This window comes from Marmota monax, unplaced genomic scaffold (assembly GCF_021218885.2).
Source record: "Marmota monax isolate L192 unplaced genomic scaffold, Marmota_monax_Labrador192_F-V1.1 WCK01_AAM20220418_F8-fsc00006, whole genome shotgun sequence".
In the NCBI taxonomy this organism is placed as follows: domain Eukaryota; kingdom Metazoa; phylum Chordata; class Mammalia; order Rodentia; family Sciuridae; genus Marmota; species Marmota monax.
Window position 1 is genome coordinate 15,953,743 of NW_026693712.1, and position 17,531 is coordinate 15,971,273.

Consider the following 17,531-nt stretch of genomic DNA (forward strand, 5'->3'; position numbering starts at 1 on the left):
AGGTGTGTGTGAATGTGCATCCTATACTCAAAGATAAGCTCCATGAAGACAATTATTCTTGTCTAGCCCTGGATTCCATCCCTCATCCCTGGCCATCTCTAACAAGTTATCCTTGCTGTCTACCTCTGGAGAATGTTGACTATGGGGGAAAGAGCATTTAACACATATAAGATTTTCAAATGGATGGACTTCTGTTGGAGCCAGCTAGTCCTGGAAAAAAAAAAAATAAAGCATCCTAATTGTTTCCTTTCCCCAAGTATAAACACGGCCCCACAAGAGACTGCACTGATCCAGTGAATCACAAGATGCCTTTTGTTTCTATAATTTTCCATATGGTTTAGTGGCCCCTCCTGGAAAACGTTTGGAAGAAAATATCCATGTGTTACTTACATCTGTGAGAAATTTCTTTAAAATAAACAAATCCAAGGATGCTGGCAAATGACTACCACCATGATCCTTTAGCTTAAACAAATATTTTCCCTATATTTGCTCATTAATTTCCATGAGATACTGCATGGTGGAGTTAATTATTCCATAGACACTGGCAACTATTAGTAACTCACATACCACCACTAAAGGCTGCTTCTGCATGCCCGTTCTTCACCCAGGAACTGTACACTAAACTCATTCAAGCAGAGTTGACCTACTTCAAGGAAAAAATGATATAAATCTAGTCAATTAACCAATATAAAACATAAACCTTCAAAGTCTGGGTCTTTTGACACCTTATTCAGGTATAAAAGGGCAATTATTTAAAAGCTTAGACTACTATTTAAAAAAAGAGAGTATCCAGAATGAGGAAGGTAATTTATGTAAATGGGCAATTTTATGAAGTGGTACTGTTGAAGGAGAGCTGAGCCACCCATTGAAAAGGTTGTCATGGACATGGGTGCTGCTTCACAGAGAGACGCCCTCCCTAGTCAGTACTGTGTACATTTTTGGTGCTGCTATAACAAAGTGCCACAAATTGGATGGCTTAAACACCAGAAATGCACCATCTCCTAGGCCCAGAGGCTGAAAGTTCAAGATCAAGGTCCTGGCAAGACCGGTTCCTTTTTAGATCTGTGAAGGAGAATGTGCTCCACGGCTTCCTCCTAGCTTTCATAGGCTACTGGCAACCTGGAATTTCCTGGTTCAGAGACCACTGTCCTGATCTCTGCCTTCATGTTCACAAGGCATCTGTCTGTGTGCATGTCTGTCTCTGTATCTACATTTTCCCTTCTGACACAGACACCAGATGTGGTAAGTAGGGCCCACCCTAATTACCTCATTGTAACTGGATTACCTCTATGAAGAGGCTATCTCCAAATAAAGTCACATTTGTAGAAACAGGATTAGGACTTCAACATATGAATTTGGTTGTGACATGATTTAACCCATGACAGATACCTTCTAAGAAAATAAGAAGAGATTCTCCTTTGGAGCGTGTTTTAACAACATCCCATAACCACTACAAGTCACAGACATCTACTGAAAGCCATTTCATACCGTACTTTAAATGCTAGAGTCCTGAAACTGAATTTCAAAAGAAATCTGAAGGGAAATTCAAAGAACCATCATGTTCACTTGATGGACATGGCACCTGGATTTAAACAAGTTTTGCTTTAGGATTAAATAAAAAGATTTTCTACTAACTTTAACTTTTCAGTGTTGGAATAATAAAATCCTTTCGAAGGAAAGACATGAAAAGCTAATATTAGCCTGTGAAACATTAGCTCAGAATAATCCAGGAGACTTCAGCAGTTCAGGTCAGAACCTTTCCTGGAACTACCTCTGAAAGGGCAAACGTAACAGAGAGAAGGGACTGAGCAAGATGTAGCCTCAGAAGGAATGTGGAAGCCAATACGGAAGAGTACAGTATCCAGGGGGAAGAGGACAGGCCTAGTTTTGAGAAGCCATGTTAAAAGAACTCAGAAGAATTAAAGGTAGATATCCGAGAATGTATTTAGTGATTTTTTTGGTGGAGAGGGTATCAGGGATTGAGCCTAGGGGGCACTTAACCACTGAGACACATCCTGATATCCCAGCTTTTTTTTTTTTTTTTTTTTTTTGAGACAGGGCCTCACTAAATTTGTTAAAGCTGTCTTTGAAATCGCCATCCTCCTCTTGAGTTGCTGGGATTACAAGTGTGCACCACCACACCCAGATGTATTCAGTATTTTAAAAGGATCCTTGATACACAAAGTTCAAGAACCACAGATCTAAATTCAAAGCCCTGGATTAAGACTTCATTTGATTTTCAGCTAATTCATGGATCAAAGAGTCATAACAGTTCTTTATGTAGGGCCTATGGCTCAGTAATTAACCCTTTATCACCATGATTTGAGGATTAGCACATTGACAGCAATGCATTGGGATTTAATGAAAATAATCAGCTGATAATACAGCACTAATACTTTGATTTCTCTGACTCATGCTAGTCTCCACTGACAAAAGGTGCCACCTTAAAAATAAAAGGTAGGAGAAGAGGTGGGGGGATACATATATGTCAGAGAGAGAGAATTCATGGAACACCAACTAAGTGCCACATGCCGGGCAGTATGCTCTACCTATATCACCTCTTTTAATTTAGTTATGTGTGGTCTTTCCAAAGGTCACAGAGTAGTAGGTGTGAAAAGTTTGCAGCTTTAGTTTTATTGCACCATTAGTTTATGATGTCAAATGCAAATAATTAGAATGAGAACAGCACTTCGTAGATTCCACAGCCTGTACGTTGAACGCTCCATGGTGTCTCTGAAATACACCCACTGGTGGCACCAGGCTCATCACCTGGAATATTTCTAGAATATTCTAAGTTTTGAGGCAGCAACATGTGGTGGAATGAGCTTCTATGAACTTCCAACCTTATCCTGGGCAGATGACCTCACCCTTCTAAACAGCAGATTCCTTAGCAGCAGCATGGGGATGGGGAAGGGGTAGCCACCTCATCAGGTTAGAATGAGGATTACATGAGACAATGTATGAAGGTGTCCTTCTTACAGAAAGCACTCAGATACTATAGCTTCCTTGCCCTCCTCTCCTTTAACATTCTTTAACTTCAAAGGTGGACTAGAAATGACCCCCTCTGTTTATTAGGTACTCTCTCCTCCACATGAGTATTACTAAGCACCTGTATAAAAAGGCCTGAGGGGTTTTGTTTGGTTTGGATTTGCTATGGTTGCTTGTTTCTAATAAGAAAAATGTTTTCATGTGCTTTGATGAAACTGTATTGTGAAACACATGGCGTACAGTGTACCAATCATTAGTAAGAACAAAGAATAACTAAAAAGCTAGAAAGTGTGTCAGTCCCTGAAAGTTGGTCCTGGGCAGGGAGTGGAATCTGTGGTTCTAGCAAGCACCCAGTGGATATAGTTGTAAGTGATTCCCACCAACATTAAGGAATACTGATATCATGGACTTGCAATTGACCCCTGGAATAGCCCTTTGTAAAGGCTACAGCTTCTGTTACAAAATAACATATCAGCAATGAGTCTAAAGGTTCAAAGGATTTAACCTTCAAAATCCATGCCATCTCATACTCTTAAGTCACACTTTATTTAACATGTTTATCTTGATAAAACACCACATTATTAGCCAGTATGTCAGTGTCTACATATTCCATGTTTATGGTAGAGTTAACATATTCTGGGAACATTGCAAACCTCTAAATATAACCATCCCCTCTTTTGTGTCCACTTCCTGGGTGCTAAACTTGCATTTTGAGCCCCTGCCAGTGGTACAGCATATGGAAGTGAGGAACCTACAGGAGGCCCAGGCTGAAAGACGGCAGGCATCTAGCAGCAGTCCCCTCCTTGCTGAAGAAGAGGGCAAGAGTCACCCAGAGAACAGGACTCCAGGCAGAGTCCCCCGGCTACTTCCACCTGACACAGGGAAATGCCTTTTCCTTGTCACCCTAATTCCCTTCTAGATATGTGAAGAAATATAGAAAGATCTGATTTTCAGAAGCTAGTCCAAAATAAGGGAGAAAAAAGAAGGAAAGGGGTGGAGGGATTCCATCAAAACAGAAGAAAGATCAGTGGTCTAGATGAAAGGGACTACGGGGGAAGGAGAAGGGACAGGAGAAGGAAGAACAGGGGGATGACTCTTACCTAACTTTCCTTTCTATGTACATATATGAATGTTTCACAGTGAATCTCTCTATCATGTACATCCACAAGAGATAACTATAAAAAAATTTAAAAACTAAATAGCGGGAATATCAGTAGAGTAGGGGAAAGGGAACTGGGGAAGGCAGGAGAGGAGACAGAAAGGGGAAATACTGGGGACTAAATTAGAGCAAATTATAGTCCATGCTTTTATAATCATGTTAAAATGAATCCTAACATTACATAAAAAGAACCAATGAGAGAGAGAGAGAGAAAGGAAGAAGGAGGAGGAGGAGGAGGAGGAGGAGGAAGAAACAGAAGAAAAATACTGCCAACATGTAACCTAACCCATGAGACCTATTAGAGAAAACTGAGAGAAGGGTTTTCATGGAACTGTCCACTCACCTCTTGCTTCACAGGAGATTCAGCAGCCTGGTTCTGAACCTGCTCAAGATGCTTCCACTTCACACCAAGGGACCCAGAGACACTAGGGAAAAACTGACTTCCCAAGTCCTCTTTGTGTGTGAAGTGTGAGCATGTGCTCCTGGCTTGTGACAGGGTCCCGAAAAGGTTTTGTAGGTATGATAAGAGAGGGAAGGTGCTTGGAAGTGTTGGCGAGGTGGAAACAAGAGGGAGATGCCACAGGGAGTTTTAACTGCCCCAGGAGCAACTCTCCACAACTTCTCAGGAATCCTTGGAAGAAGGCATGGAAAACAATGCAGCTTCAGAAACATCTCTGAGCTTGTTTTCAACCTGCCAGAGAGCTGCCAATCAAGGTGTGCCCTCTTCCAAACAACCATGCACATGATCAGCTCTAGGAAATAAATGTTTCACATGCATAAGAACATCCGCCCAAACACATCTTCTGAACCTCCTCAAGGATGCCAATAACATGGATTCCCTTAATTCTATATCTGAATAGAGATACGTCTATGAGTGCTTGAAACATCCAGATTGCAGATTTGCTTACAATCAAGAACCAGTTTTGGTTGGAGGATGGCTTTTTGCAACTGTCCTTTGCTATCCAAATTTAATTTATGCCCTGCGCTGCCCTTCTCCTTTACCTTCCTCTCTCACAGGACCACACATAGTGAAGGAGTGGGGCATTTTCTTTTCATTACATATCTGTGTTTAAAAGAGAAAGGATATATCAAGTCTGATGCAGGACAAGTTAATCAGTGATAAAAAAAAATGACAACTTACACTTGTTGAGCACTTTATTATCTGCCACCTTGCCACATTTTACATGTATTATCTCTCAGAATCCTCACAACAATCCTATGAACTAGGTATTATTACTATCTTCATTTTCCAGATGAGGAAATCAAGGCTCTGTAAGATTAAGTAACTTGTTCAAGGTCACATGGCGACTAGGCAACAGAGTCAAAATTTGGACCTAAGTTGTCTAGCTTGAGAGCCAAAGACAGAATGATTAAATTACTCAAGAGATGTAATTAGTTTCCATGAACTTCTAATTTAGGCTAAAAGGGTATTCAGCCTTCAGCAGCCACAGTACAGAGCAGACACTTGCCACAGAAGTCATTCTAGTGCAAGAGGCACTATCTCAGAACCTTCCAGACCTCAGAGTAATGGTTATAGGTAAATCTCCCAGGGAAGGCAGCTTTTTTTTTTTCCTTTAACTAAAGGAAAGAGATTAAATGGTATTACATGAGTATCATGCTGAGATTTAAGGATCTCAGTGCTAGCATTGCTGATCTTGAACAGGCAGCTTAAATAAGTTTACCACGTGGGTTTCATTGAAAGAATTAACCTGTTGCCAAGTAAAGTGTCTCAAAGAATTGGAATCTTGTCAAACCAGATTAACACCATGAAATGGTACAATTTAATGAGACACACTATAAATCTCGAGGAATACAACACACAGCTCTCTCTCCAAAGACTGATTTTGCAAGTGATTGGTATCTTTCCTGGATGAGCACAGTGGTAGGTGAAATGCTGCCACTAAAAGCTTTTTCATTAAAAGCTTTTTATTAAATTGGAATAAAATTTCTTCCATCTCAGGTCCCTTTTATTTGTTTGCTTTGTTTTATTTTTTGGAACTGAGGATTGAACCCAGGCATGCTTTACTACTGAGTTACAGCCTCAGTCCTCTTTAATTTTAAGATATTTGCTGAGACTACCCTCAAATTTGGGATCCTCCTGTCTCAGCCTCCCAAGTTACTAGGCTCAATTCCTTTAGAATCATTGTATTATTTAAGGGGGGGGGGGACCTTATAAAGTTACAATCAGGCTAAATAGTTTTGTTTAAGCATCTACCCAATCTCTTGGAGACATAACACATACCCTAAGTATGTAAGATGCTGAAATCAAATTAATTGCTATAAATCATTGCTGAACCTAAAAGATGGGGAGGCAGCACTGATCCTCACAATCAGTGACGGCCCAAGGTCTAATCCAAACTGGATATAGGTGGAGGATAAAGAAGGGAGGGTAGGAGAAAAAAGCAGAAAATTTTGACTTAAAGGAAAAGGAAAGAAATCCAAATTTAGCAATATTTGTTCCTAAGAAAATGACTCACCTGTCTACTGCTTCTACGTCAAAACAAAATCTCTTCTCAATAGAGTCTGTTTTCCTCCGTGTACAGGATTTGAGGGTGACCGATTCATCTTCTCCCTAGTAGGAATAGGTAGACTATCAAGGTGAAGCAGAATGTGGGCTGTTCCTCTCCAGGACAAATGCGGTACCTAAACAGATAACTTTACCCTTTCCAACCTGAGAGTATGTAACCATGTAAGATCAGCCATTGATCATAAAACCTTCTCAGTCCAAAGCCTCCTGCAGCTAAATTTAGGAAACTATTGTACCCAGAGCTAAACGTCTTCAATACTAGTATATAGGGGTGGTATAGTATCAATCCATGGTAGATGAGCACCTGCTGATGTTGTCTTAAACATGTGTGATTTGTGGATTCGATAAGAATTGAAGATGGTCTCCTAACTGTGAGCTTCTGAGTCTTTTCATTAGTCACCACTTCTTCAAGAACACCTTCCTGGATCAGGTCAAATCTCCTCCAAAACAAGCTCACATAGCACCATGTACCTTTCCCTTCCTCACTGTGCTGATCACAGCTGAAGCTGTCCAAAGATGAAGATGTTCAATGATGATTAATGTCTCTCTCCCATTAGACTGTAAGCTCCCTGAGGGCAAAAGACTATTTATGCCTACTCTTGTGTCTCCTGAGATGAACTGGTCCTAGACAGAGTAGGTGTTTTATAAACATTTTAACAGCTTTACTGACCCATAGTATATTATTAAACTACATGTTTAATGTGTAGAATTTATAAGTTTCTATATACTTATACACCCATGAAGTGATCATTACATTTGAACTAACATTTCCATTACCCCCAAAACTTTTCCCCTGTCTTTTGGTCCCCCTTCCCACTTCATCCCTAAGCAACAACTGAATCTGATTTCTGTCACTTCAGGTTAATTTGCATTGTCTATAATTCTGTATAAATGAAACCACATAGTACGTGCTCCTTTTTTATCTGGCTTTTTATACTCAGCCTAATTGCTTGGTGATTTGCCCATGTTGTGCACATGAAGGGTTTGTTTCTTTTTACTGCTGAGTAGTAGAAGTAGAATACAACCATTTTATCTCATATCACTAATTTATTGCCTAGGAACACCAAAGTTGTATCTCCAGTTTCTTCTTTTTCTCTTTAACTTGGGAATTTGTTAGGGTTTCTGTTTCTCCAGCCAATCAATTACTTTTTATTCCCCTAAACGAAGAAAGAAACCAGCAAGCCTGCCTGGTTTGTTGAAATAATAGGAAATGTGACTACATAAGGTAAATTTAGCTACCCACTAATATCAGAGTAGCACACTAAACACTGAAGACCTGGGAAGAGACAGTTTACATTCACGAGTCTTATATCTATTGTCTTTTACTGAATAGCAAAGATTAATTTCTCAGATTGAAAAGTGTTCTTTCTCTCATTTGTAAGACGTATGAGTGTTTTAAATAAAAATTATAAGAGGCCACTGTTTTGGACTAGGCTCCTTTCCTACCCTGGGCCCCAAAGCCTAGACTTAAAGTCAGCATGGAGTCACCCAAGCTAATGTTATTTGTCACTAAATCAAAACCAAGCTGTTTATCTGACCTTCTAAGAAACCAGGAAAAATAAGAGATCAAAGCCAAAATTCCCAAACAAGTTTGTTTCAATTGGCATGATAATAAAGTTCCCTCTGCCTGAGAGGTAACCTGAAGTAGCCTAATGCTGACAGATCTGTTATTTTCTGATTATCTGTCTCCCTGTCCCATCTTTATAAGTAACTGAAATGACCAGTTCACTCTGAGTCCTCTGTTAATGCTTTCTTCAGCCTTTTTCTGTTTTAAAAACTGCTTTGCTCATCAGAACACTTTTTTCTATTTTATGGAAGGAAGTATTGCTTAATTCTAGAATTGAAAATAAAGCCAAGTAAATCTTTAAACTAACTTAAAATTTTGTTCTTTGAAAATAGAAACACCCAACAGGATCAACCAATTTGTTAATGTCTGTATTTCAGATTTACTAGCTCTAGACCAGCTTCTACTTTGAAAGCTCAGATGAAGTATCCTAGAGAAATGGGAGAATATAGGAATCTATAAAGGATCATCAAATATAAGCAGAAAAAGTAGAAAGATGAGGTTCTTGCCCAAGGATGACTATGCCGTATTGGAAAAAAAATCTATAAAAATGTTTGGTTTAACTACTGAGGGTTTAGAAAGTGGCAGATACCGATAATCACTTAAACAAAAAGTTAACAACTTTTTATGACAAATACTGAGAGAGAGTTGGCGGGCTGGGGGTGGGGGGAGGAGGGAGAGGCTGACAGTGTTTAAGCTGAAATGAAAAGGATCTGATGGGGTCAGGAAGGTTAGGGAAGCTGCCCTGAGCTGGGGTCGGGAGGATTCACTGGACACAGAATGAGGAGAACAGGAGCAAGTGGGTGCAGAGGACCTGTGGCCTCAGCAGAGGGTCTTGAAGGAACAGAGGGACACTGGTGTACTGCAAGGCCAGAGTGAGAGGCAGAGAGGAATGGGTATGAGGGAGGCCAGGGCCAGACCATGCAGGAGTCTGGTCTGTATCCTGAGAGCAGCAGGAAAGGACAGAATCAGCATTGGGCTGCTTCAGACCTGCACAGAAGGAGCTCCCTCTCAGAAGGTAGGGTGCCGGGACATTCCTTCACCACATGTGGGCTCCTCTCTCCAAGAGGATGTAGCAAATCTGCTCACAATTCCAGGCCTGAGGCTGAGAGCAAAGTCAGCACTTTTAATGGAAAATAATTCAAATGAAAGGGACAGGGGGGAAGAGGGAAGAAAAATCATGTTAGGAAAAAAACAAAACAAAAAAACACCATGTGATCTATGTCAAGTCTGCTGCCAGTGCCTAGGACAGGTTTGTACAACATGAATGCAGTATCACATGATTCCTCTGAACCAACTGAGAGGACATTACCTCTAGATGGCTAGTCCCCCTACTTCTCTTCACCTGAAAGCTGACAAAGAGTGACATTATGGCTACAGAAACAAGAGACTCAGACTCTGGAATGAGGGGGGTTCAGTCCTAGCTCTGGAACTCCTGAGCGGTATGACACTGGAAATCTGTTGCTCTTTCTGACCCTCAATTTTTCCCTTTGTGAAAGAAGGAAAATTGGATCAAATAGGACAATATTGGATAATAAAAGGAAGTAGAAAACTATAAAATGTAATATAAATGTGAGGAATTATCATTAGGAAGATGAATTACTATAATACCAAGGTCCTAAGATCACACTCATCAGTGTCAAGCTCTGTCCCAAGAAATTGATCTGCACTGACTCGTATAAACCCCTTGACAACCAAGGAGGTGTTTCAGGATCTCGCTGACATCTTTGGAGTCCCAAACACCCATTGCAGTGGTCTCCACTCTTTACTTTCAAGAAAGATAGGTGTAGAGAAAATGCAAGCGCATTTCATTAAATATTTGATAAAGTACAAGATAAAAAGACCCAAAATAAAGACTGTGGGAGAGAATAATTCAGCAAAGGTGATTTCTAGGACTAAGAGTTACAAAAGTTCTCTGACCCCAAGTTAAGCAGGCCTCCTCCAGGTTCATTTCACAGAAACTAGGGAACTCTTCCTAACACAGGTTTATGATATTCCTTCAAAAATACTGTAATTTCTCTATGTATGATATTTTAACATGTCTGCTTTCTTGAGATTATTTACAAGTCAGCCCCTCCTCTGCCAAAAAAACATTAAAAGGGCTTTGTTACTGCTTGGATACAAGGAAGGAACAGAGATGCTGATAAACTTCTCTATTGTGGCTAAAGTAAAAGAAAGCCCGGAAGAGAAATTGGACGTGAAGAGAGCAAAGGGCACAGCATGGCTGAGCAGCTACAGTGATAATGACTGTACCTAACGCCACCAACCTGAGATCTGGTGCAGCCAGTGTTATACACGTGAACACTGTGGTCCCATGCACACCTCCCAACACACTGCACAAAGAGGCACCAGAGAGAGGGCCAAGGTGCCAGGATTGCATAGGACTCATTTATCAATGATTAGATACAACTCAAAAATACTTAAAACTACAAATAGAACCAGGGTTGGGCTGTAGCTCAGCCATAGAGTGCTTGCCTAGTATGCATGAAGCACTGGGCTCAGTTCCCAGAGAGAGGAAAAACATAAATACTTATTAAAAACATTTAAACATCTCCAGAAGGAAATAACAGTAAGAATGAGAAGCAAAATTCAAAGTGATAATCAGCAAGAATTTTCTAGCTATTAAAAAAAAATACCCACAAATCAAAAGACCAAAAATTCCAAGCAATGGATTTTTTTTAAGTTCAAAACTAGGATAATCATAATGTAACGTAAAACACTAGATGAAGAAGAGAAGGTAGTAAGAATAGCAGGAGACAGAAGACAGATCACTCCACAGGACATTGGCACCATTGAGAGTTCCCATCAAAGGCTGATTGGCAGGAGGCAAGGAGATATCTGTGTATAAGGGAAGAATATTAGAGATTCTAGCAGCTGTGGGACAGGGCCCCAGGGAGCCTGATGTGGCATTATAGTCTCTTCCAAAGATGACCATGGAATATCTTCATTCCCAAATGCTCTTGACACAATAAGCATCGGAAGTCCTGCCACAAAGAGACAGGGTCTGCACCCTCTCCTATGGGAACTTTGTGGGCTCTTGTGACCGTTCCAACCAACAGAAAGGTGCAAGTAAGGGTAATGACTTCTGGGGTTAGGTTGTGAAAAAGCAGTACAGTGCCTGTGTAAACTGCTAGAATATCCACTGCTGAAGCCTGCAGTCGCTCTGAGCCCATCTGCATAGTGATGCTGTCAGGAAGCCAAAAGTTGCCTATATGGGGAGACAGATAGGCAGGTCCTAAGACCATAGAGACAGGGGGAGAGTGGGGGCAAGAGGAGGGGACAGAAGGAACCCAGGAAAGAGGAAGAGGGCTCTGTGTGGCCAGCCTTGAGCTGCTTCAGACCCACAGACTTTCCACTCTACTACCATCTGGTTGGAACCAATTGAGAACTGAGCTTGAATCACTTACTCAAATGCTCCCCAAATTCCTGACCCACAGAAACAATGAGACATACTAAAATAGCTGGTGTGGCTGTCAAAGTTGCTTAGTTTTGGGGTGACTTGTTATACAGCAATAGATAACTGGAACATCTAAACTGCCAAATGGCAGCTCTCCAGGGATCAAGTGAGACTAACGTGAATCAGCTTCCTAGGAGGAGGTCATCCAAGACTTTTCAGCTTCTAAAAACATCTGACACATTTAATATCATGTACATGTGAAATATAAGCATCTTTCTTAATTGCAGTTCCCAACATAACTTAGAGCTAAGAATATTCATCTTATTTTAGTTATCTTCAGGATACCAGGCCTTCTGGAACTACTGTATAAAAACTAAGAGAATTACAGTGAAACACTGGAAATGTTACTTAATGTTCACATTATAATCATTATCTGTTAGCCAAGCAAATCAAGCATGAAATTTAAAAAAGGAACTCACCCCCTTTCCTCCTGACTTTTGGTCAAATGGTACCATAGTGATTTGTTTGGAATCTCGTTGATATGTACAGTAGTGCTTCACCCAAGAAGTTCCAAAGTGACCTGCAAGGTAACATTGCCTGTTAAACATCCGTACTTGCCCACTGTGTGCTGCCCACCATTAACTGCAGAAACATATAGCCCACCACCCATAATGCTCACCTACCCTGTTTGAGGGCAATGGATTCTCCACACAGCTAGACTGAAACAGACAAAAATCTGATCCCACAGGCTGGAAATGGAACCAGCCCAAGGCTTTCCCCCAGAGGCTCAAGAGCTCTATTTCCCACTAAAACTCTCTCCATTGGGTCTTTAAATGTAAGGGAAGTAGAGGTTCCCTAGGGAAATTAATTCACATTCCCATCATCAATCTCCATTTGGAGTTTCTGCTCTCTTTCCTGACTGGAGTAAGATGCTAAGGAAAGAACCCAGAAAGGCTCCTCCAAGTGCCTGTCACCATTCCCAACTGGGACGATGACATCAGGCTTCCCACACAGCTGCTCGGTGACTCTGTGCACAGACACTGGGGGTTCTGACCTACTTCCAAACCCCTCATATTTACTTTGGCAGAAGGAAAAATGATTGGGAAAGCAGACAGTGATACCTAAGAAACACCAGAGGTACAGAGTGGAAGTGACTGAAAGGCTCAAACGTAATCTAAGGAGCTGTTTCTCAAAATTGTCCCTCAGGGAAAGGGAGACGCCATAGAGCGGAGGTCTAATGAGACCTCTGACTTCACTCACTACTCAGCCTATATTTTGAACAACAGAACAGTATGAGATGAAGAAGGCATTACCAGCCTGCAACAGCCTCAATCAAGAGCTCTCGTTCTAGATGTTTACAGAGATCAAATAGCAGAAATGGTTAAAAATTTTAAAAGCATAAAAAGGGAATCAGTAGACATTTAATAATTATTAATGGTGTGTCATGACTGCCAACTGCAACTGCTAGAAGCCACTTGGTAAACGTAAAAGGCAAGACGTGAGTGTTCACAATAGGGCGTCAAGCACAAATGAAACGCCAACCACCCAAATGCATTCTGTGGCTTAGAGGGAAGTTCCAGTGACTACACGACATGAGGTTCCAGGAGAGCTTTGTATTGGCCAATTTAAGCATCAAGATAAATAAAGACAGTAATGGATTATAGCCTACTGAATGAAAGTTCATATTGCCAATGGAAAGACAGAGGGACAGACAGAAGAGTGAACTGGAAGAGTGGGAGGGAGAGAGAAAGGAAGGGAAGGGAGGACACTGAATGGCAACTACTAAATATGGAAGGAGAGGCAGAGCTGGGAAAGCACCATCTGTCAAGCGTCACAAAGTTGGGTCCGGCATGAGTCATTGGACACGAAGTCTACAGAGAGCAAAGTGTGGAAAGGAGTGACTAGGGAAAAAGCAGTGACTAGTCAGTGCAGAGACCAGATCACACCTTGTGTGGATGATCAAATTAACAGCATCATCAAGGAGATGGAGGGATGTGGCCCTGAGGGGAAGAACATAGCACTACACATGCAGGCCTGAGCTGGAGATGATCAGATGACCCAAATCTAATCACGAGGAAACATCAGTCAGACCCACACAGAATCAAATTCTATAAAGGAATTGGATCATGTCCTTTAAAAACTTTGGGGTCATGAAAGACAAAGAAAGGCTGAAGAATGGTTGTGGATTGGCAGGAACTAGAGACATGACAACTACATCCAGCACACAAGTAAGTAATGGAGGAAACAATGCTTTGTAAGGGCTTTATGGGGACAAGTGACCTACTGAAATATGAGCTGTAGTTTAAATGCTGTATCAATATTCCATCCCTTGGATGTGGTGACATAAATGAATATCCCTATCCTTAAAAATTCTGAAGTGAAGGAGCATGGATTAGGCAACCTGCTCTTGAATGGTTCAGAAAAAGAGGGTATGTGTATCTATGTGTATGTGCACACACACGTGAGCACAGAAAGCAAGATATATATATATATATATATATATATATATATATATATATATGTGTGTGTGTGTGTGTGTGTGTGTGTATATATATATATATATATATATAGATATATGATTGTGGCATACAAAGAGAAAAAATGATATAACTATAGCAAAATGCTAAAAATTGGTCCATCTGAGTAAATTCTCATATTTCCCCTTAAATCATTCTTATGATTTTTTTATATGTTTGCAATGTTTCAAAACAATAAGTTACCAAAAGTTTAACATAAAAAATGATGCACCTCAATGAAATACTCTAGACTACTGTGTTAGAGAACCATAAAAAGTGGTTCTAAGGATAATCAACACGTTGATGTCAAACAAGCATGTGCAGGGTGTGGAACAAAACTATAATGTCATGTGAGAATGCAAGAAAGCAATATCGTTTTATGTAACATGTAAATTAAGCATTGTAATGGACACTGAACGACATTGAAAGCCCTAAAAATTTGTATTTTCAAGTTGACCCTAAAACTTCTTGGCAGGGTAGGGGGTGTGATATATCTTCTCTTTTGGGGAAAAAACAACAACAACAACAACAATTGGAAACTTTGATTTAGGAAGTGAAACTCACAACTGAAGTAGCTTCCACTTCTTATGAACCTCTACCAGCTCCTCCCTGTAAGAATAAGGAACGTGACCCCCACATCACAACCAGTCCATCCACTCCCACTGCTACCCCACTGTTTCCAGGGGAAACTCTTACGTCCAAGCAAATTTTTAGTAATTGCTGAAAAGAATAATCACTACAGCCAAATGTTTCTAATCCATTCCATCAGGAAGCTGTATGAGTGAAGATATTTGCGTAACAAGAGGACCCAGAAGAATGCAGAACCAGCACAAATCTGGAGAGACTTGCTCCTAGGAAAGCAAGGAGGGAGAGCCGGAGAAGTACCATGAAAGAAAACAATTGAACCTTTCTCACTCCTGGAATTGCATGTATGCAGTAAGCCTACAAGTGCCACCTCAGTAGCACAGTCCCACTACAGAGCCATTCCCTAGACCTCTGGCATGAATCTGTGTCATTGCTAAACACTTCCTGCTAGCAGCACCTGGCATCTCTCCTTGACATCATTATCAGTAGAACAGTGGGTCTCCTTCCTGGCTCTCAAAGGGAGCTTTTGTTTCTACTTTTCATAAAACTCAAGTATTAGGATGAAAGAATAAAAGAAAAAGGGCCTAAGTCATGACTTGGAAAGAGAATCACCAAGTATTAGGTCTCCCAAAGGATCTGACCACTGAGAGACAAGAAGGTCTAGCATGTGAGACCTTTCCAAGGACCCTGCACTGAGGGTACAGGATGCTGCACAGGGACACTAGAGAAGAGAATCCCTCAGGGAATCCAGGTTCCCAGGGAGATACCCACTCACAACAAATCCAGAATACGCCACTAGGAGGTGGGCAAGATTTTGTAGACCTCACCTTTCCCCTTGGAAGCTGCACCATACCATTACCAGCCCCTCCCCCAGCATGTACTCAGTAGGCCAGGCACTACTGGACACACTCTCCACCTTCTGGACAGAGGGCCTCCGTGTCCTGCTGCTGGCAGGCAGCACACTCACGTTTCTCCTGAACATAGAGGTACCCCTCCATGGTGTAGGGGCTGATGGTCTTGTGCTCTAGGGGGTTCTCCTTCATCTTCTTCATCAGGGATTCCACCTCTGACCTGGTGCCTTCAAAGCGGTTTCTTGTCTAGGATAAAAGGAATTTGACTCAAATGAAAGAAATGAAATCTCTAACAATTCACAAGATCAATCCAATAGAATTCATAGACCTAAAACCAGAGAAGGGTCACTCATCCCTCCAAGAACTGAGTGAATATTCATTTATAAGAAGTGTCGTATTCCAGTCCCACACCTAAATGACTCACAAACTAGATCAAAATCACCCAGGACACCTGAGAAAATGCAAATGCCCAGGCCTAATTGAGCCTAATTACTCTCTCTCACCTAGAGATCAACTTAGAACAGCTGGGCCTAAAACATGCATTTTAGACAGCAGCCCAGGCGATTCCGACTTAGGGGCCTGCACACCTTCAGGACTTGAGGGCCTCTGTTCTCCAGTGCAGAGAGGGATGCCTGATGATGGCTCACAGATGGGCCCCTGAGCTGCTGCACTCAAGGCCACCCCCTATCCAGAGCAGCCTGTATTCCTGACTTCTACTCAGGCCACTCTTAGGTCCACTCAGCCCCAGAGCACATGGCACAGCTCAGCCTGCCCTGCCATCCTCCTTGCTCCTCTCTCACAGGGGCTGCCATGGCACTCCAGGGAATCTGCTGCATATCAACTTCCATTCCAGAGGCAACCTTCAGAAGAACCCAGTCTAAGGTAAAGCTACCCTCTGTGAAATCTTTTCTGAGACTTTGCATTTCCTGTTCTCTGAGATGATGCAGAGAACCACATAGGCTCCAGACTCCTAAAGGCTGTGTGACACAGCCCACTCAGAAACACTGGGGTCTATTTCCTACACAAGAGCAACGAGAGGCAATATAAAAGTCAACAAGTCCCATCACATAGTGAAGAAGGCAGCTAGAGCCCCGGTAACTGCTCTGTGCACCAAAACGTACTGTGTGTAAAACCTGGAAGGTGACTAGGAGTGATCATACTGACCTGGACTTCCGGCCAGCCCTCCTAAGAGTTGGAAAAGTGCACATCCTTTGAGCTTGTGTCCCCAGTCCTGAACACACACACTAAGGTTTCATGTGGCCAGGCAGCTAGATGCATAGAAGGGAGGCTGGGCTGGGCTTTCCAAGGCCAAAGGAAATCCTGATTTTGGTGCTGCTGATTTAAGACATAATCAGAAGCAGCACTTCCCTGAACATAAATAGTGCTTTGACATAATGGAGAAGAGCATGATGGTCTGCCTCAAGGCCACCCAGCACTCTGGAAGTGCCTGCCCCCAGCTGCCCTCTGAACCAGGCAGGACCCACCCTCCTCACCTATGTCCCAGCCCAGCTCCCTAGCAACCAGACCCATACTTTGTGTTTTTCTTTCTTTAACCAGAGAAAGGAAGTCTGTCCCTGTGGCCACTCACATTCTGTATGCTAATGGTCAACTGTGTCTTGAAGTCACCAAAATCCTTGGCCAGTTCATAACCATGGTGATAGAAAGTGAAGAGTCCTTGCAGGAAGGCCAGCAGCTATAAAGAAAGAAGAAAGACTGGTTTCAAAAGGTAGAACAATGATAATGGCTGACATATACTGAATACCATTTCTGTGCTAGGCACTGTGCCCTTCCATACCTTGCCTCACTGAATACTCACAATAATCTATGGCCTAAGCACTCCTGTTACTCCATTTTAATAATAAGGAAGCATATTCAGGGAGATTAAATAACTTGCCCAAAACACACATAAGTGGGAGCCAGGAATGAAGCCAGGTCTCCTTTGCA

The 17,531-nt window shown here is 41.8% G+C and overlaps 1 protein-coding gene across 7 annotated transcripts in view; it reads right to left on the reverse strand.

The window, feature by feature from the left end:
• Arhgap26 (Rho GTPase activating protein 26) overlaps window positions 1–17,531 on the reverse strand; it is a 411,097-nt gene that overhangs the window by 266,084 nt on the left and 127,482 nt on the right. For all 7 annotated transcript variants that reach the window (XM_046460145.2, XM_058584255.1, XM_058584256.1 and 4 more), the window contains 4 exons: window positions 17,176–17,280; window positions 15,704–15,833; window positions 12,115–12,215; window positions 6,625–6,719 (listed from right to left, as the gene is read on the reverse strand). In XM_046460145.2, coding sequence (XP_046316101.1) covers window positions 6,625–6,719; window positions 12,115–12,215; window positions 15,704–15,833; window positions 17,176–17,280 — 431 coding nt within the window. The remainder of the gene's footprint in view (window positions 1–6,624; window positions 6,720–12,114; window positions 12,216–15,703; window positions 15,834–17,175; window positions 17,281–17,531) is intronic.